Consider the following 22,182-nt stretch of genomic DNA (forward strand, 5'->3'; position numbering starts at 1 on the left):
TCATACAAAATATGTTACTTTTTATGCTGATGTTATGAATTACAGTACTTGCTCTGTATCTTTCCACAATTTGTGTGTTGTTCTGCCTAAATCCCAAAACTTGCAGTAGTCTTATAGTTTCTAGGTCTGCTAGTGAATGCTGGTGTGAAATTGGCTATTAGGTATATTCATCTGTTTTTGCTGATTTTTCTAGAAAGAAGCTATAGTTAATAGAAATGTTTAATGTTAATAATTTTGGAGACTTTTCCTAATATATTTTTCTTTAAAGTTTTGTTGACCTACTGCAAATCTATGGTGCATGTTTCCACAGAAAGTAACCAAATTAAGGTGAACCACAAAGATGTTGAACTTCATTAATTTTACAACAGTTCCTTAATTCTACTTGTTTTAGAATTAAGGCTTTCCCGCTGGGTTATTACTTAGTCCCATGTATTTTACAATTGCTGGCCTAGCCCTCAATGAAGAAACCTGTCTATATAGTTGTTGACCTAAAGCTGGGAGGAGATCGTGAGAACATGTTATTAGTCTTACACATGGCTGATTGCCATCACTATCTCACTCCATGATGTTGATGCTCTGCAAAGAGTTAAAACCGGTTCCTTATTAGAACTCTCATTATAATTCTGTTTACTTGATGTTCCCTTTAGCTCTACGTCTGGTGCAATATGTAAAGATAACTGGACCACAACCCCTAGAAGTGCTCTGCAGCCCATATTTATTCCTGGGAGTGCTCTCTTCTAGTAAGAATATGTCTCCCAATTATAACCTGTTACTCTCAAGTCATATTTCTTGCTAATATGTGAATAATTATGGAAATGTGATTGAAAAACATCCAGTGATGGCTAGGACAATTTTTTTCTCTTTTGACCAGTGTTATAGAGATGGGATGCAGTGACTTATGAAACTGTATTGGAAGGTGTTGATCAAAAAATAGATGGCTGGATAATAAACATTTACCTGCAAGTTTAAATTTTACTTTTATTTTGTTCAACAAACAAAATTTGCCAAGAAGGCTATATTTTACACATAAACAAGACAGAAAAAGAAAGCAGGCTTTAAAAATATAATTATAATAGCTACATTTTTTATGTCATTATATGAAATACTGAATACAATAATCTGATATGTATTGTTCTAAATAGCATCATCAAACCAAAAAGGACAACTCCATCATAATTTCCACTGTGTTGCATGGAAAAATATTTTCCAACTGAGGCCAACCCTATGGGAATCGTCCCATAGCTGATTAGTCTTAGACAGGAGTGTGTTCACATAAACCACACATATCATTACAGGTGTACTGTATATAATTAGAACTGCTATTCAAATTTAGAATTCTAACATAAATGTAGACACATAAACTAGCAGGAATTATGTAAATAATAGAGAATTAAAAACAATAAAAAATCAACCAATAAGACAAGGCAAATATTGGTAATATATGAAAAGTACTGCTGAAGTACAAAAACATTCAACACATTAAAAAAGGTCAGGATTATTTTAAGGTTTATAGACAGACAGAGGGTAAAGCACAGTGTTGGAATTTCTGATAACTCCCCTTGCAAAAAATAGTTAATCTAAATAAAACTGTTCATCTCATTTGAATATAACTGATCATTTTTAATTAGATTAACTATTTTTTGCAAGCAGAGCTTTTAATTAATGAACAGATATATGACAGAATACTGCAATGAGTATTGTATTGCCATTGCCTCTCGGCTGCCAAAGTGTAAGGGTTTCATACCAGTCTAAGTTACTGCCTGTGTATTTTTTCTTTGGGTATATTAGAACATTAGAAACATTTAGACGAGAACAGGCCATTCAGCCCAACAAGGCTTGCCAGTCCTATACATATAAATCCCCCAGGCCTATAAATGCCCTACTGTCTACCACACTACTTGGTGACTTATTCCATGTGTCTATGGGTAATCCAGCTTTCTCTCAGATGCAACAGATGTGCATATCAGGTTGGACCTACAACTCTAACTTGAAACTATAAGACCGAAAGTCAGAGTTGGTGCCTTCACTACACTAAGTATTGCTAGAATAAATTCTTGTTCTCCAAACCTGAGTATGAATAAGCAGTTAAAAACTGATAGACTGATTAAAAGAATGCAACTTGACAAAGAAAAAAATATTCATACAAATAACCTGAAAAATACTACAATAGAAAGGAATAATTAGTAAAACAGTGAGACTAAAACAATAGCCTAGCATTAAATAATTGACAAAAAGTATTGATATTAAAAAACAATTGTTTGCTTTCATTTTGTACTTTAATGTCAAGAGTTTAAGTGCCTCATAAACTGCAAGGAGAAAGTTCCAGGAAATAGTGATCTTAATGTTGAGCAATATAAAAAATCTTTGGACTACTACTACTACAAAACTCACAGGCACAGGTTATATACACACTGTAAACAGTAATGTTGTATACACAGGTCTGTTGAATTAGTTCTTGTAGGAATAAACTACAATTCTGTGAAGGATTCATAAGCAGAATTGCCTAGTGCAACAGTTGTGGCCACACAGTTGGATTGTAAGCTACAAGATGCTGGTTCAATTTCTCAACATTTAGTCACTGTGGGAACCTTTAATACAGACTGCAGTGCACGAGGTAAGTAGAAGGAATACGGAACCAGGAAAAGGAAATGTAGCAGTATAAACAGAGCAAGGAATCAAAACCATGAGATCAAATGAAAGAAACCCAATAAGTAACCCAAAAATTCATAAACCAGAGAGTCATAAGAGTGCTAACCCAAAAAGACCTTAAAGCATGTGAAAATTTATTATAGTAAGATTTCCAAAAACTCAAATGATTACTAGCTGCAACAGGGTTTTAATATATTGTCATTAATAGTAACATCAACTTCTGGCAAATGTCTCTAACAACCTATGATTGTGTCTTGACAACTCAAGCTCAAAATATTGGCTATAATCAAAAAACAAAGATGACATTACAGTAAAACAGCAAATGATAAACAACTACTTATCAATTACATAATGAGACAGCAAAATTAAGGTAGAATAAACCTTAAGGCATAAGCAATTAATAAAAAATTTAACCAGCTATGAGAAAAATTATTTGGATGAGACAAAAATGTATAAAGATCTGTCCCATTCATGACACCTGGAAGTGCATCTTAGCCTATCAGAGCTCTACCTGTGTACAACTTACAAAGATTTGCATTATGAACTAGGGATCTGTATCTCAAAATGAACAAACTAATCATTCATTGGGTCATGGAAAGATTAAGCTTATTTTATAAGTACTGGATGCAAGGCAGGAACAATTCCTGGATGGGATATCAGTCAATTACTAGGCCTACTTATGCACATACCTGAACTAATTTACATCAGGACCAAACCTACACAAACAGAAGGAAAATATGCATAACTTATGAAGAGACAAAAAAATCAGACCTAGGCCCTGGAGCTTTAGGGGAATCGTGCTTAAAACTATGCCATTGTGTCACCCAAAGTGCATGCATAAGTCATTTAAATAAACATAAACATGAATAAACTGTTATTTTGAAATGGGTACATACCAGTGAAAAATGGTTTCTTATCCTCAGCTAAGTGCCTAATCATTCCAATTAGTTTGACTTTTAAACTTCATGAAAACAAAGTCTCCGTAATAAAGTATATCATCAGAATAGGACTCGTTTAAACAATAAAAAGAAGAAAATTAGAAAGTTTTTTGTCTGTTGTGGAGTTTGTGGCTCTCCAGCTTAGTCCAGGTGACTGGGTTCTGTGAAAGGTTGCAAATGCTGAATGGCAAAGCCGATCAGCAATTAAAAGTTTATCCATTCTGGAAGACAACTAGCATCACTGTGTGACTGTTGTTCTTCTTACCACATTTTTCAATGTTCTTTACAAAAATTACTCCAGTAAACAATGTTTCTATTGGAAATGACAACTTTTCTGTCTGCGGCTTTCCCTTGCTGGAAAATCCTAACAAGTTCATGCTTAGGAAATCCAGTGCCTAAACCTTGGCTTTATCTGCTTCTGAAATCTGTATCTGGATATTTAGACTTGAAAAGGACCTTGCAAACAGTCGAACTCATCCTTAAAATTATTGTCATACTGCATCTGACATTGAGTGAAAGACTTTTTCTTGTACAAGGCATGTGCTTTAATATGTGCGTATAAACTCGAGCTAAATACATTTATATATGTAAAAACGCAGTACCAATAACACAAGCATGTGGTCTGATATGTTATCCCAACATATAATCTGCATATTTTAAAAGATGAATGTTTTCTGCTCCAACATGATTAAATAGCTTTTTTCTAGAGCCCCTGGACCCTTTGTGTGAATATATGCTTCCTGGTTCCCATCTTGAATGTGCTTTCCTTTAATTTCCCCAGAAGTTTTTGAGTATTTGATTCACTATTTAACTTAAAAACAGGAGTTAAGTTGTCAGATTAAGTCTGGTATTTACTGGTCATTGTACATCACCATTCATACATATGATTGAAAGCCCTGGGTGGTGACCAAAAGAATAAGATAGTAAACTCCGCTGCAATGAGGTTCCTGCACAGGCTTGCTAGGCTCATTTTCCAAAGAAGTCAGGGACATGGCAGGAACTGCTGCTTCTCTAAATCAAGAGAAAACAATTTATGGCTTCCTTTAATATTGGACTCAAGGGTACGTCCAGTGTCAGGACATAGCCCAAAGGAAACACTTCCAGGTGAAGTGGAAGCCCTGAAAAGCAGGGAACATGAATCCCTGAGGCACCCCATGGCAGCACCAATGTGACCCAGCAAGTCTAGTTCATGGCACTACGACACCCATCATGCCTTGCTGGTTTCCACATGGTTACCAAGGTCCTGGGATGCTGCCATCTAGAGGGCTTGGAATAAACATATTCTGGAATAGGAGTCTGCTTCCATTGATCCTTTGTTTTTGTCCTCCAGTCTGGGTAAGAGTCCATCATTGTTCTTCTATTCCAGCCTCCCTTCTCGGCAAGGGTCCACCATTTCTACTGAGCGGGATGCCAGATATTACTGCCGGGCATTTGTATTACATATTGTGTGACTATTAACTACCCTATACTCACATTTTGTGAATAACCACTGATGCCAACTGGTTCAACCATCAGGATTAACCTTATATCAAATACCTTTTGCAAAAGTAAGAAAACTGCATCAGATACTTTAATTTTCTTTACTAATCCAGCTGGCTGCTCAAAAAAGTCTAACATACTGTATGTCAAGTAAAATTTTCCTCCCTTGAAATGCATACTGGAAGTCACTCGGAATGTAAATTTCCATACAAGCAGTGTTCAAGTTTATTTTTGACTACAGTCTCTACATGCATAAGAATTTAAACTTGTTGGTCATCTGCTACTGGAATCTAGTTTTTCACTCTTGCAGACAAGAATTTTCAGTCCTCCTATTACCTAAATACATCTGACTCAAAAAGAAAGTACATTTTACTTATACCTGAGGCATTCTTTTATGGTAAAAACTTGGATGAAATAATAATAACTGAATGTGTTAAAGATTATTTTATTTCAGGGCATCAGGCATATACAGTATCACAAAAGCAGAGGTTTGTTAAAACTATGACATTAATTATCAAAATAAAACTAACAGGGAGGGAAATGAACTGAGAAAAGCTAACAAGTATAGGAAAAAAACAGAAAAAATAAAGGAAATACTTGAGTAAATGATTGTTGATACACATTATACTGAAAGTTAGTACTTCAGCACAGATCAGGTCAGGTCGGGAAGCATGTACTGGTGGAGCGTGTTGCCACACTCACCAAAAGACGAAACAGCTCGGGATCCCAGATGGCAACCCCCCAGGGTAATTATATGATAATTAGGTGTTTTATATCCCACGTATACAAAGCAGTTTCCTATTTTCTAGATTATCCCGTGTTTTGAGGAAGAGATCCGGGGGTCTTTTTAGGAAGTGTTCATTGTACGGAAAGATTTTGTGCGAAATACAGTGACAAACACAACTCAACCTGCTGATGTTTCATGAGGGACAGTGGCTAAGGTGATTATGACACGAATGTAGGAGTGACAAACATCATCATTTCGAGTTAATCACCACCAAAAACTGATAGTTTGTCTATGATTTCCATCATTTGGTTCAAGATGCATGTTAATTTTTCCTTGCAACTATAAATCATGTGTCTGCAAATACTATATCATTCTAAAATTTAATTAAGCACAGTCCATTGAAAAATTCACATGAATTTTAAGACAGAGTTGAGATGCACAAATATGTTATTACAACCAAAAATGTACAAACTTTCTGTCCTCTCTAACCTTTTTCTCAACATGTTGAGTAGTGTATGTACATGGTGCACACCATGAGAAATTTACAGGCCTGAATGCTTGTTTACCAACAGTGAAGGATGTTGTTGACTCTCATATGTTATGGGGAACATTCTTCTTGTATGATCTGGGTGTAAAGGTTGCCTATTTCAATAACTGAAGCAATAGGCATTTACTCTCGAGTCACTTCTGTTCTCCTCTTCTCCCTTATATACTGTAGCAGCACTTTCCTTTTTAGCCATCCTCATCAAGTTATTTGCCCTAACCTTGGAACAGAACCTTAGAATGCATTCTTTATCACAGATGACAGACACTATGCCAGACAACTATCGAATTCCACCAAAATTACTGACATTTCTCAGCATCAACATACATTGATGAATGCCCAGGGACATGCTGGAAGATTAATGGAATCTGTGTAAACTGTTTTTTTTTCTCTCCTCTTTCAGGTGGCTTAAACTTAATATTGCATATCTGTATTCCAATGCATGAATTTACTTAAAAAGTCTAGATATGTAAATATACAATATACTTGTATGTATATACTGCATGTCATTTTGTTTTTAGAACTGTTTTTTATGAGTCAAACGTGTTATTTTACATTTTAACTATATTATATTTGTAAACAGGTACAGTGCTGTGGGCTTTGTTGGGTGGAAATGAACTGAAACTTGATTTGGAAACCTTTGTCAAATGCAGTTACATATAAATCAGTTATATGTTAATCATAGCATTAAAGGTAGATATGTATTATAGATATATATGATATGTAGATATATATATTATTGTCCAACATTACACATCCTTGTCACAATTCCTTTGATGACAGATGGATATACACTACTGGTCAAAAGTTGGGAATCACCCAGAAATGTTCATGCTTTTGATAGAAATCGATAAAGGTGTTGATTTAAAAATATAAGCATGATATTACTAGTGTTGCTAATAACTATTACTGCGTGAACTTACTGATTTTTAATTTATTATTCACATGCGATTGCAAAACCACATTTTCAGTCACCATTTTTCAGTTTCCTAATGGTAAATTGCCTTAGTTCATCCTTTATCAATCACATTTAAAAGCTAATTGGTTATTAGAGAAACATTTATAATTGCATTAGAATCACTGGAACCTGTTATTCTGTTCAATTGAGCAAGTAAATTGTCTTTCTTTGGGTTGCAAGCAAAAAAAATCTGGATTCAAAAATGGCTAAAATGAAAATGCTTTTTTTGTCTTTGCCTTGTCTTTTTTTCAGAATTAAGGTTATTCCAATTGACAGATTGTCAAGAAACTGAAGATTTCATACAAAGGTGTCTATTGCTATCTTGAGAGAATAGGGAAAACTGGATAAAACCATAATAGAAAAAGAAGGGGTTAGGCCCAATTGCATAACTGAATAAGAGGATAGGAGATAAGAGAAAGAAATGCCTTACAGATACTTAGTTGTCTTCCTCCTTAAATACCCACCAAATATTAAAGAAAGGATGACTCCAGGATGCTGGCCATAATACGCTTTTCCAGTCATCTTCCATTCAATGTCTGTGTTGTTTTGCCCATTTTAACCTTTTCTTCTTATTTGCCATTTTCAGAAATGGCTTTTTCTTTGAAACTGTGCTGCAAAGGCCAACATCCTGGAAATCATCTTTTCATTGTGGCAGGCGACACTGGTATTTGCCATATATTAATAGAAGAAGCCAACTGAAGACCTATAAGGCATTTCTTTCCCAAAATACAGACTTTGATGTCCCTATCCTTTTATTCAGTTGTGTATCTGGGCCTTCCTGTTCTTTTACTACCCTGGTTAAATATAAATATCCTGGTACTATATGTACATAATAAATTAAAAATCAGTCATTTCAAGCAGTAATAGCCATTAGCAACACAAGTACTGTTTTAGTTGTATTTTTAAATAAATTTAATAGAATTTGGGTGAAAAAAGATGTCAATTTCTATCTGATTCCAAATTTTTGACTGGTACAGTACATGTCTTACAAGCATTAAAGATAGATAATACTTAAGCCTGTCCTTATTTACAGAACAAGGTAGTATTTTGAAATGGGGTAGATAATGCCTAAGAAGATTAGGCAGTACACAAAATACTTAACAGTATTACTTCTCTTGTCACATGCTATCCCTTCTAGGACTGGTTCATACCTTGTACTTGATCTTACCATGACAGTCTGGTTCACTATGGCCCAATATTGAAATGAGCAGTTCTGAGAATGTTATATTAGTACTCTTAGTAAACGTTTTTATTCAAATAGCAAAAAGATACCCAACAGAGAATGCTAAATATATTTGCATCCATCCATTTTTTAGGGGAAGCTTGCAACCATCAACACTCAGCAGTATGAGGTCACAAACAGGGGCATTGATCTTGCTTAAATGAATAACAGATAGTAGATAATATATATATTACAATGTACATATTATATATACATAAATATATATATGTAATATTCATCCATCCATGGCCCTCCAACCTGCAGGGAAAACCTGGGGCTTGGTGGCAGGATTGGCATTCCAGTCACTGTAAAAAAAAAAACCTTACACTGTTTCAGTGTGGCGCTGCTCTGGTGTCACCCATTGCGTGGCTGCACTCGGGTCCCAATTCGGGTGGTTCGTCGTCTGGTGGGTGCGGCAACCTCTTCCATAAAACATAAAAATAAATGTTGACCTGCCACATTTGACTCGTTAAAATATTTCAAAATGTCAATCATAGAATAAACATGGTATGGATGGTGTTCACTCGTTCGCGTTTATCTAATTGCAGCGAATTTAATTTTGTTTTAAAAGTCACAGTTTTCTAGTTATTGCGTTGAATTGAATTGACCTCGTTTTTTCGATTTCTGTATCGATTTACGCTTGACCTGCTCCGTCACTCCTTGGTATTCCATACCGTTCATTTGGTGGTACTGATAAATTACCATGTCTGCGCACTTTCTTTGATGGAACTGGTTTAATAAATACGTATGTCGTGCCTTAATAATACACAGCAAAATGTGGCTGATATGAAGAACAGTACATGTTAAAACACGCTTCCTTCCGTAATTACTGTACGCTCTACAGGATAGCACAGCAAGCAGCCACACGCACGTACAGTGAACAGTCTGCATGCCTCTCCTGGTGACCCGCAATGCAGGCGGGCTGCGCTTGCCTGGTACAAGGCGGAAGGCGCTCGAAGATGTGAAGTTAATGCGCGCGCGGAGAGGACAGCCGCGAAGAACTAGGAGGCAGTAACCCGACTTTAAGCTGCTTGAAGCTTCGCCTTTTAGAATCATCTCCAATATATCCTCCATACCAGCAGATGTCACTCCCCCTGAGTAAAAAAATGACAGAAACGGCAATAAGGCTCCCCCTCCTGTACGCAGCCTGCCTCGAAGGGTGTGTTTGAAGGTTGCGTTTAATAATGCAGAGAGTGATTTTCCGGTGAGACAGCGAGTGAGAGACTACCTAGAAAGGTGGCAAGGAAGGGAAGAGGGGCTGCCCAGCTCTCCGTCCTGCCCAAGAAAGAGGAGGGGGGATAGTTCGCCGAGAGCCGAAGCAATGGAATAAAAGCCAATTTTAATCATTTGTACTGTGTAAGGTCAGAGCGCGGGGTTTAGCACAGGCGTTTTGGGTATAATCTGCAGCTGCATAGTGTTCGCAGAGTCCACAAACTTTTATCAGTCGCTTTTAATTTTTTTTCCCAGTTCGCTTCATTGCTGCTTTAACTCCTCCCGATAGCTCAGTTTAAGCTTACCCCCTGTCGCTGATGTTTTAGACCCTTTTGCGGTTGACGATGAGGAAGCCGAAGGGCGTCTTCTGCTTCGTACTGCAGGTCGCCTTCGTTTTCTCGCTTTACCGGTAAAGACGGGTTGCCGCAATCGTACATCTTTAGACCACGGTTAATTTTTCTTGTTTTTTTTTTTTTTTTTTAGTTTTTCTGATTACACACACACGAGTGAGAAATTTCTTCCTGACATTTTCTGTCTGTCATTCTCTTCGTCTTTTAAAAACATGTGGCTTGGTAATCTCCCCCGATCCTCCTCACGAAGGGGCACCTACCTTTTCCTGCTGGTATTCCTGTTGGGCACGGTTTTACCCCTTGGCGTTGCCAGCTCTCCAGACAGTCACGGAACGGATGCGCCTCAAGATACAAAGCATGAAGCTTCCAACGGACACGGGCATCACGGCAATGAGTCTCACACAGCAGTCAAGAAAGCCTTCCCAGTGCTCAACTTTGAATATGAAAGTGTCAGGCTGCCCTTCGAGATCGCTCTATGGATCCTGCTGGCATCCCTCATGAAGCTGGGTAAGGCGACGTCATTTACTGTTTTGTTTTGTGACCAGAGTTTTTCAGTGAATTTCTGTTAATAAATTCACGAATTTAAAGTGTTTCAGATTGTTGTCAGTCTTTTTGCTGCACTGGTTTGAACATGTTACTCCCTTGATTTTTGTAGTTTTTCGGTCTTCTACTTTCTTGCAAATTAATTGTGACTGTACAATTATTTATTCTGAAATCAAGCCTAACTCTTTTCCATTTTGAGAATCAATTAAAATTAAACTGGCTTAATGCCTTAAATAGTGAGGTTGGGGAATTGCATTTAATTGGCATTGACTCCTGTCTTTTGGGGGGGGGGGGGGGGGGGAATCAGGTTTTTCTTGTACAAGTTCAAAAACTAGTAAATGGGGCTGTTATCTTGAACTTGTACTTAATATGTTACTGAACAGACATTGAATCCATATTCTCTGTGTCTGCATCTTCAGCCTAGGCGGCAGTTTGTCTTTGTACATGGTTGTAACTGGAAACTGACAGTTTGCTATTGTACAGAATGAAAATAAGTAGTTTCAGTAGTATTGTCATGAAACTGAAATTGGAGAAAATTAACCATTCCAGGAAAAAAGGGAAAAACAGATATGGGTGATGATTATGTTGGACCAGTAAATTAACTTTTACAGTGTAATAAGTTTAAGAAAGAATGATCCATACATCTGAACATAACTTTTTAATTTCTTATCACATAATCAGTCCAGGATAAAGCTGAGTTGAGATTTAAATGTTTTAAGGTGCGCATTTCATTACTGCTTGGTACTGTGTTCCATGCAACTTCAGATCCCCATGAGAAGAAATATTTTAAAAATTAGTTCCAAATGTACTTTGTTACTAATATGGCCTTGTTACTGAACTCATTTTAAGGAACTGGTTTAGATCCACAATATCTATTAATTTCCTTATTTCAAATACTTCTCACATCTCTGGTTAGTTAAAATTTTTCTTTCTTCAGAAGTTTTACTCATCCCTCTTGAACTATGCCAAGATTTACTACTCTCCTTGCCTATTATGTACAAGACCTCTTACAAATATGAATGTCAAAACTGCACATAATATTTACATAAGTGAGATGCAAATGTGTTATTTATCTGAAATTTGATGGCTTTTAATCCACACAAGCTAAATAAGCCATATAAAACATTAACCTCTCAGCTGTTTCAATGATGTCTGTACAGTGTGCACTATAACTCTAAAACATTCTTCATTTGTATATACTGTAGCAACCCTTCTTTGAGTAAATGGGCCTAGAACATGGATGCATGCATGGTTGGATGTAATATAGTGTAGTTTTTCTGGGTTTAAATCACCCACTGTGTAGTGAAATTTTTATTTTTGTTTTCCATCTGTGAGTGAAATTTGATAATTCTTAAAACATAAATTGTGCATTTTAAAAAAGAGGCATTCAAAAGGCAGTACATAAAGAGTATTTTTTGAAAGTATAACATTTTACAAATGTTCTTTTAAAAACCCACAAGTAATTTAAGTACCGACCTCTTGGATTACGTACCTTAGTTAGCACAATTGGTGCGTACTTCACAACTGAGATCAAGGCATTGGTGTTCAAATTAAAGTAGCCCCGTGCCTTTTTGCTTTGTCCTGTGACATTTAGATTGTTAATTAAATAGTCTGTGTTTTTTGATTTTTCCAATCCATATGTTATGTCTTGTGTTACTGTTAATGGTCTCTTGCAATGCTGTTAAATGTCTCATAAAATTGTGAATTGTTCAATGTTTCTCTTTCAGGCTGTGAGTTTACACAAATATGGCTCAACATGTTCTTGTATGGTAATTGTGGAGCTTGTTAAACTGGTTTTTGACAGGTACTTTTGGTCGTACAGCCACAAGTAAGCGAACAGAAACTCACCCCTGCATTGTAAGAGCACAATACTTGTTGCTAGGACTACTGTAGGTGTAATTTGTGTAATTTATCCCACAATGAGAGATTTTATTTTTTCAAGGAGCAAGCAAAGCCCATACTGCATATTATGGCCTTTAAATAGTCTTCAAGTAATTATGTATTTTTTCTAAAAATGCACCCAGATTGTTGTTGGACAGCAGTATTTATAAGCCTAATTTTACAGCGGCATGATACCCATCATAAATTAAAAATCCACAAATTCAATGCTAACTTGTTCTATTTGGTAGATTGCTAATATGACAGATACAGGACATTTAATGGGTTCTTATTTTGCCATATATGTTGTTGCTACCTTTATGTTCTCTTTAGTATGAGCTGTTAAAGACATTTGGACATAAAAATTCAAAGGCTTTTCCAGAATTTTATTATTAGTAGAAATTTTGCATAATTTTTGAGAAATATGTTTTCTTAAACATTTAATTGGATTTAAAAGGTGAATGTTACATAATCCACGGTATCTGTTTTTTTTAATTGTTTGCATTGGTATATAAATTGCAGCTACTTCCTAGGCCATATTTGACACTGTCTATAAAAGATTTGTTAGGGAAACTCCATCTTCTGCTGGAAACCTTCAGGCAGATGCTGGTTGTACAGATTCTTGGTAGAATTTTCTTTTTCTAATTACAGTTTGAATTAAAATTAAAATGATTGCAGTACAATGTTTTAGTTGTTTCAAGTAATATTTTTTCTAAAGATCTATGATGTTTTGCAAATGTAATATTAAAGGAAAGACTGTAAATGTCCTACCCAAACCAACACTTGCTAATATTAGGAAAATCGTAATTTTCTACGTTGTTATTATTATTGTTAATTATGTTGCCCAGATAATTCCCATGGCTCATATTTTGTACCTCACAACGTACAGTGATTAGTTTGTCTACTGGAAAGAGCAAGAATTAAGTGCTCATCAAAGACACTCTTGAGGGAGCTATCATTTTCCAGTGCAGTTAAGTAATACATTTGATTAAAACTAACCCATGAAAAGTACACATTATTAGTTTTTTGTGCATGATCTTTAACTTATCATAAAATCTGTCATGCTTTGCATTGTATTAGGAAACATTTCTGCAGTTTTGTAGCTGTTATGCAATTTGAGTTGCTTGGGTATTATTAATTTTATTTTTTCCTCTATCTAATAGTTTCAGTACTTGAATGATGGATTTTTCTTGTGACCAGTGCATTGTTTTACTTGTTTATAAATGAAACATTGTAGCGAGTCTAACTAGGGACTGTAGAATTTTAAAATAATGTAATGAATATGAAACCAATATTTACACATTCAAGTCATATTATGGTTATTATCATGTGTCCATAGTACAATGAAATTCTTACTTGTAAATCTCTTCAGAACAGTTCACAAGAATACAATCATTAAAAAATAAGTTAAACAGTAATTTGATAAATATACATAGCATGGAAAAAGAGATATTTATATACAGTGTATTTATATATACACAGTATAAGTGGAATGAACATAGGATGCCCGTATGAAGAGTTGTGGGGCCATTCTGGTCACCTCCTTTCATTTCAGTGGAAAATAAAGAACAAAATGGGCACTTGAGGGCGCTAAATGGAGCATAAATAGCCTTTTCTGGTATTATCAAAAGTTAGTCTTATGAGTGGGTAGAAATCTTGGAGCTCTGTCCTCAAGGTTGTCCTTGTCCATATGAGACGCAGTCTTTCAGTGACATTAGATTTTTATACCCCTGAGGCTGGAAGGGGAGGAATTAGTTGCCCTCAAGGGTCATGATGTTGCTGCTGTGGAAGAGAAAAAAATGACACTGTTAGTGGGAGCACCGCATCTTGCTCCCGCAGGATACTGCATACCTTGGATGAGCCCTGAAGGTGTCCCTCAGACATGCATACGTGATAAAGTATATATGCATACATACTGTTTAGAAACTATTCCTGAATCTGCTGCTGTGAGTACCAATCATCCTGAACTGTTTACTATAGGGAAGACTAAGAAAAGTGGCTGTACAGGATGGCTAGGATCTTTAATAATAACTGTTTGTCTTTGTAATTCAAACTGTGTTATATCTGTCCTGAACACAAGGCAGCTTTGTGCCAGTATCCTCTGCAGTACATTATGATCTTGAGCCAGAGAGGATGGACTCAGCAGTTTACCTGTAGACAATACTGAGAACAGATGGAGACATGTGATGTCTGAGGAAGCAGCCCATTTAATTTGATAAAGATGGATGAACTGTATCCTAAAAGCTTTGAGTTTAGGATATGAGTAATCTCTCAAAACTGTGCTAGTCCATTGCAGGACACAAACCCACACTTTCTTATGCAAGGACATTTTACAGGTATCTGTCAACCTATTGTAATCTTGTTATGATGTGGGAAAAAAATCTACACAAATGAAAGAGGAATGTACAAAATATATGCAGACTGTACATTTTGTTATGACAATAAGTTTGTAAATAGTACAATGAAATTCTTGCTTGTTTGTCTTCTGTGTAAGAATTACAGTATTACAGTACAACCAAAAGGCAGTGTATGCATGAAGTGCTAATGCAGTTGTCATTATAAGTAGCGACCATGCAGTCTTACAAGCTGTTGATAAAAACTGCCCTTGAATCTAGTATTGTGAGCACTATTGATCCTGAAACATTTACAAGAATGGATGGAGGAAGATAAGTAATTATGCTGCATGGCTGACTTCTTCAGTAATACATGTAACCCTTTTTAAGAAAGCATGTGTCATGTATGTTCTGAAAATGAAGGCAGCAATAATATTCTATGCCAACTTCACAACTGTACGTGGTGCTTTGTGGTCCTGAGAAGTTTTTGAACCAGTATACTATGCAGGATGTGAGGATAGACTCCACTGTTTAGGTTTAAAAGCTGGTGAACAAAGGGGAGAATGATTCAGGCTTTCTGCAGATGTCCAATAAGTACAGGTGTTTCTGAGCCTTCTTGATTATATTCAAGATGTGTAATGCCCATTTTGTGTTGTAAAGTCTTGTTTCATTAATCTTTGCCAGGGCTTATACAGCACTGCCGTACTCAAGTTCGGAACTGTTTGCTTGTCTTTAAAGCACCTTTAGTCCTAATTTTTACTTTCAGTTTATAAAAGTCAGCTCTTCTCTATTGCACTCTGAAATGGACATTCTACTATGGTGCTGGTGACAACTAATTTATTTCCACATTTGTTACTTTTATATTTTACTGTGCTGTAGATTTATTGCTGTTGTACAAATTTGATGCTTTATATGCTTTATGGAGCGTCATGTGATAATCTGTATTATGAAAGATGATAAAATAAATATTGGTTGTTGATATGCTGTATCAACATTTCAATTGTAAGGGCTAGCTCCTTTCTGGTGCATTATATAATTACATTTTTGTTCCTTATCAATGATACTTCATATTTTTTCTTGTATGTGTAATATGTTTTATATATTAGTATTGTCACAGAGGATGTAGATTGGCTGGCATCGTAGATGGGATGGATTGTTACTTGCCCACCCAGGAAGCCTTAATAATGGATGGATGGAGGAAAGTAGCCTCCCAAAGCCATGTGCTCTTCCAGTGAGATAGGTTGCAGCATCCCTCAGGTGTCTCTCCCATATGCACACCCACAGGGCTGCATGGGTGTTAAAAGTTCCAATGGGTGGACCTGCTGGGTTTCTTGAGAGCTGCAGAAAGGAGCATTCCTTTGTTTAGAGAGGTTCTGCCTGACCCAGAAGTTTTTCCTGGGTGTACTGTGGTGGCACAGGAAGTTTTCCTGTGTCTGGTATAATGTAAGCTGCTTGACCTCACCAAAGAGAGTTGGAGTTGGATGTGGAAGATGGGCAGAATTCATCTGGGAGGAGTGGAATAGGGAAAATTATGAGAAAGGTAAAGAATAGTATTTTGTTTTGTAAATTCTGGAAGAAGGAGGCTGCTTGAAGGTATTTCCTTAAAATAAAAGCATTGATTTGAACCTGGGATTATGTGTAATTGTGTCGATCTGTGGTTTGGGGCTTTGCTACACATCCTACAGGCCACAGCATCTTTGTATGTTCTCTTGTATCTGTTTATTCCATGCTATGTACAGTATGCAGAGTTGACATAGTGGTGTTGGCACATTCTCCCTATGTCTGTGTTTTCCTCCTGGTACTCAAGTTTTTTTCCACATCTGGAAAGGAATACATTTAATTATTTGGTGATTCTAAATGGACCCCAGTGTGAGTATGGGTGTGTGTGTGTGTGTGTGTGTGTGTTCATGTGTCGAATGGTCCCTGTAAGAGGTCTCTAAAGCTAGTTTCTGTCTAGTACCCTATGCTGTTGGAATGGACTCTGGTACCTGTGCCCCTGATTGTGAGTTAAGTGGGTTTGTGAATGCCATGTGCACTGTATTAGTGCATTTTTTGGATTCTTTTGGAATATTATTTATAAACAGATGAAACATAAGTGTTTATTTTCCAAGTGAATTCTGTGCTCCTTATTGCGGAATATTAAATATAGCAAGGCATTTCCTCTCAGTGGTGTTTTGACCTTGCAGATATTATTTATATTCAAAAACTCATGTTCCCATTCACAACTATTTGTAAATTTATTGAAGTTGATATTTTGATAATTAAAAAATCGCTTAGATTAACATCCTCATCTAAATTTGCCTTTGTAATGTTATGAATATTGGTATTGAGATTGTGGGATTTGTAACACATTCCATGTCTTGTACGTCACTTCTTGCAGCTTTCTGTAAAAATTCAGATATCCTGGTTTGTCTTGTATTTAATGCAGGCATGTGTTTATATGCACTTTTTTGTTTTGCTTCCCTTTTTAGGGGTGTGTTTGCATTTAATGTGAAAAGCACCTATTTGTAATTGTCTTCTCTGACTGTCTGTCTCTCTGTCCACTTGAAACAACTCAGTTCTTAGTGGACTGAATTTGTTGAAATTTGGCCTACATTTTCTTCAAGAAAAAATTGTCAGGAAAGTTTAATTTTGTTGATCAGATAAACAGAAAAAAATCCAAATCTCATATTGAAAACTATTGGCAAATTGACAAACTTGTATATCTTAAAGTGGAGAGACATTCCATACAGCCCCAATCGTGGATGGGTATACTGTCTCAAATTTACCTTGAGAGAAGTCACTTCACTTTGTATAATTTGTATATATAAGTTGTATATTTAAAACCAATCCCCAATAACAAGCTAGTCAAATGCAAGGAGGAGCCAAATGTATACCAACTCATTTGTCCTCTTGCTTGAGATAAGTTTAAGAACTCTCCATCATTTACTTCTCTCAAAAATGTTTAGGAAATTTGAAGTACAATTAGTCCCAAAAGCTCTGCAACCAACAAGTTAGGGTTGGTTTATACTTCATGCACAGAATATGTACACGCACGCATCATGGCTGCCGCACGTTCCCAGCGTTCATTTGATGCGTCCTCTGAGCACATCCTCAGAAATTAACGTGAGTTGCAGTACCAGGAAAAAATCGGGGACGCAGTGTATTCAAGTTGCAGAGTCACTGTTTACTATCAACATGCAACAGCAAGCCGTTTTGCAGGTCCTACAGGATCAATGCGCATTCCTTGATGCTTGATGAATGGTTCAATGTAGTGAAGCAAAATGCTGACATACAAATGTATTCATGGTGCTTTTCTTTTCAAGCGTCGCATATTCCCCATTGTAATGACGCAATATATTTTAAAGGTCTCGCATACCATCTTCTGTGCCGTCTTTTTTTTTTTCCCACACCTTCACAACAGCATCAGAATGTACGGAAGTGTATTTGGGACACAATGAAGAGGTCTATTTTATGATTAAAGTGGAAATTTTGAACAAAACCTCAATTTCCACTTGAATCTCATAGTTTATTTTGGTCATTAAAGTAGACTGTCATAAATGTCCTCCTAAAACTGACCCAGTTGTTAAATTGCTACATGTTTCTGGGGTTTCCTCCTTCGCTGACAGCAGCAGCAGGCAACAATTGCCATACGGAGCACATTAAATTTATGATATTCCAGCTCTCTGCAAATTTAGAATCCTTAGATTTATACTTAATATCACTTTCTAACATTATGACATAAGTCGATTTCAATTTTTATATTTAAATTTTAGTCTACTGTCTTTTAAAGTTATTGTGACATCACGAGTCTATCTGAGTTACATTTGTAACTACATGTTATTGTAAAGTACAGTTAAAAAGCATGTATCTAATGTAGTCTACTAAAAAATGTAATTGCATTCTTTTTTTAATATGACTCGTTACAACAATATTTTAACAAAGAAAAATGTGATAACTAAAGAAGTAACAAAAAAAAAATTAAAATGCTCCAACTTTCAAATCAGTTATCCAAGTCCCCAAATGCACCTGTATGTTACGCCATGTATACATTTTTGAACTTATTTAAAAAATATTTACAGATGTCTAAGACTCCACTAGGTTTCTATTACTGCTATAGTGTTGTATTTATGTGTAGGCAGATGCATCTCCAATTTTTATGTTTTATTTTTGCTACTTCTTGCATTAATGCAAGTATATGCCATTGTTTGTAATTAAATAGTTGCACATAATCTGCAGGATCCATATTCTTTTTCTGTTTTTTCTGGTTCATGTCTTCTCCTCAAAGTGGTAGACTATTGATTTAATTTTTGAATAGTTTACTTCCATAGCGGTCTAAATTTTTCTTTGTGGTAGTGTAAATGCATACCCACTTACTAAAGACAATGCTTTTTCAGTACACAACAAAAACAGTACTGTAGATACTACTACACTTACGTACCCTTGCATATGTTTGAACTCTTGATTCTTGTCAATATATATACAGTATATATAATTTTTTTTTATCTGCAGTAAAAAAAATAAATGTGAAAATGTCTTAAGTGCTACTTTTTAAAAGGTTATTTATTTTTTGTTTAAATTCTTAAATTTAAAAAGGGAAATTATGAAATATCTCATATATGCAGTAAAAAAGTGTGTCATTGTGTGGGGTTTGAGTGTGATGAGGTAATGTCATTTGGAGTAGTCCACTATTGCTCATTTACCTCTTTTCATTGGGGAAGTTACATGACCGCTATGCAATGTCTTAAATGTTCACATCTTCATTTCAAAACATCAATGATCCTGTGCTTGGATGGGAGCCGGGGGGTGATGGTTGTTAGGGCATATGGAAATTTTAATTAATACATAATCATAAATAAATTATTACAGTATAGGCCTATACTTAAATGAAGTTGTAACAATGAATTATTAAAATATAAGGAAAATAACTGAATGTTACTAAAGGTTAAATTAAACATGGCTTAAAGCTTGAGCATGTGAGGTCAGCCTCATCTCTGAGAAACCACCAGCTTGATTTTCCAAGGTTAGAATGAGGTAAATGAGTAAGGAACACTCTTCTGGAAACCTAGGATAAACTAGTGGGAAAGCCCAAATACCCCTCCTACAAAGCAGTGCAAAGATTAATAAAACAATCTACAGATCACCCCTATTTACGAGGAAGCATTCAGGTAAATGGGGGAGTCGAAAGGAGTCAGAATACAGGTGGCACTAGATGATTGGATGAAATAATAAAGCTATGCATATTAAGAGTCAGATGATGTGATGTATTAGATGAGGTAATTGTTGTAGAAAAACATAAAAGCAAGTAAATTGTATTATTGCTTGCACACTACATGGACTGAGACATTTGTGCATATCTATGTGTAAATAAAGAATTGTTCTACATTCTCATCTGGCCACCATGAATGACTTCTTTGAAAATAGAGGACATTTTTTTCCACAACAGGCATTGGAGAGATGTTTGTGGATTACAAATAATCAGCTGCTCTATCCATTCACTCTGTATACAGTCTACACGGGGAGGGGGCCTTTATTCACAGCAGAAGGCATGAATTATAGGCAATATCATGGCTAGTTTGTTTTTACCATTATATACAGTACGCTGCACTCAGATCCCAATCTGGGTGGTTCGTTGTGTGGTGGGTGTGGCAACCTATATATATTACTTAATTTAGTGATTTCTGTTATCTTGTAAGTTTTTAGCTACGTACTTACACACTGCCACTCATTTGTGGTAACATAGAAATGATTGGTGTTTGCTTTAACAAATACTTGTTGGGTGCAGCCAATCTGATAGTACCAGGCGGACCAATGCTACAAGGTACTGCCTTGTTCATTTTTGAATGGGTTGTAGTTTATCACTGTGACTACCTGCCAGGCACTTATTTAGGCCGTGGGATTGGAAACTGTGATAAGTATTTTGAAGAACAGGACTGATAGTTATGCAAACTTTCTATTTAATTTAAGTGAAAAGGTGGGCTGAGTTACTCGATAAAATGTATGGCAGCCTTGTTGACTATAATATGAGTAATACTGCTATATCTGATAGCATATTTTATTCTTTGTAACTGTCCAAAGTTACAAATTCTGTAATTTGAGTAAGTGTGTAGAATGCAGATCTCAAGCTGTGTTTAGATTTAAGTTGTAGGAAGGGCAGGGCAGGCTAATTGTGATTTTTTTTTTTTTTTGATAAACATTTAAATTATGATTAATATGATTGAAAAGCATACATTTATGCACTGGAGATTAATTATATTGCAGTTATTTTTAATGCATCTTTTAATACCAGTTAATCATAATGTTTTTATTGTCACCCCATACCTCTTTACATTTATTTGTTAGTGTATTCTTAGACCTATTGCATTCAAAGAAAGAACTAAACCTAGAAGAGAAGGCAACTTATACCTGTTATGTTCACACACATTCTGACCCTCTGTTAGATCAGGCTAATGTAAAGAAGCCATTTAATCAACGTCTTTAAGATGAAGGAATAGTTTAAAAGTACCTGTCGAAAACTTATGCAGATGTAGGCTTTCTCCACAGAAGATAATGGAGAGCACTGGAATGAAACCAGCATCTTATAGCTGTGAAACAGTAAGAGTAACTTCTGTGCCAGCCATATTAAGATTTTAAATTGAGTGCAATATTTTTCTGGTGTAATCTTGTGTATATGCACTTTGAGGACACCTGGTTTTCATTTTAAACTGTTATCACTGTGATATACTTTACGATTCAGAAAATGTTTCATTGTACTTCCCAAGTACAAGTCAGTTGTGGCTGCATACTATTCCACATGTTCTGACTCGGTTTCTGTTTGGTCATTTGAATTAAAGAACAAGACATACAACTAAGAAGCAGTGATTGTGGGAGAGGAATATATATATATATATATATATATATATATATATATATATATATATATATATATAATTTGTCTTGTCCAAAATAGTGATGGTCGTTTCAAAACAATTTTTGCACACTTTTTTTGCTTTAGTTATATCTTTCAAGAAACAGGATAAGATGGCTTTATCTCACTAAGCATAGGAGTCTAATAAATGATCTGCTTTTCAGAGAACTTGTAATAGATGCACACTACAGAAACAGGATTGCTTAGACTTGATTTATTTTGCTGGTGTATGATATTCAGATGCTTGAATAAATTGTAATGTTATTTTATGAGGCCGATACTAGTGCTGGGCGGTATACCAGTTCATACCAAAATCCGTTTTTTATTTTTGTTATGATAAGGATTTTTCTTATACTGCAACGCCGGTTTAAATAGCCTAAACAACGTTCGGGAACGTGGCGCAGCGGGAAACTGTTTAAGTGGGGACCTTTTTCACTGCTGCACCGCTAAGCACACATGCAAC

At 35.8% G+C, this 22,182-nt stretch overlaps 1 protein-coding gene across 1 annotated transcript in view; it reads left to right on the forward strand.

Annotated features, from left to right (window-relative positions):
- Positions 1-9,521: 9,521 nt before the first annotated feature.
- Positions 9,522-22,182, forward strand: part of slc9a1a (solute carrier family 9 member A1a) — an 87,662-nt gene continuing 75,001 nt past the window's right edge. The window contains exon 1 of the mRNA XM_028819945.2: positions 9,522-10,586. Within this exon, the coding sequence (XP_028675778.1) occupies positions 10,292-10,586 (295 nt within the window). The 5' untranslated portion in view covers positions 9,522-10,291. The remainder of the gene's footprint in view (positions 10,587-22,182) is intronic.

This window comes from Erpetoichthys calabaricus, chromosome 14, assembly GCF_900747795.2.
Source record: "Erpetoichthys calabaricus chromosome 14, fErpCal1.3, whole genome shotgun sequence".
NCBI classification, from domain to species: Eukaryota; Metazoa; Chordata; class Cladistia; order Polypteriformes; family Polypteridae; genus Erpetoichthys; species Erpetoichthys calabaricus.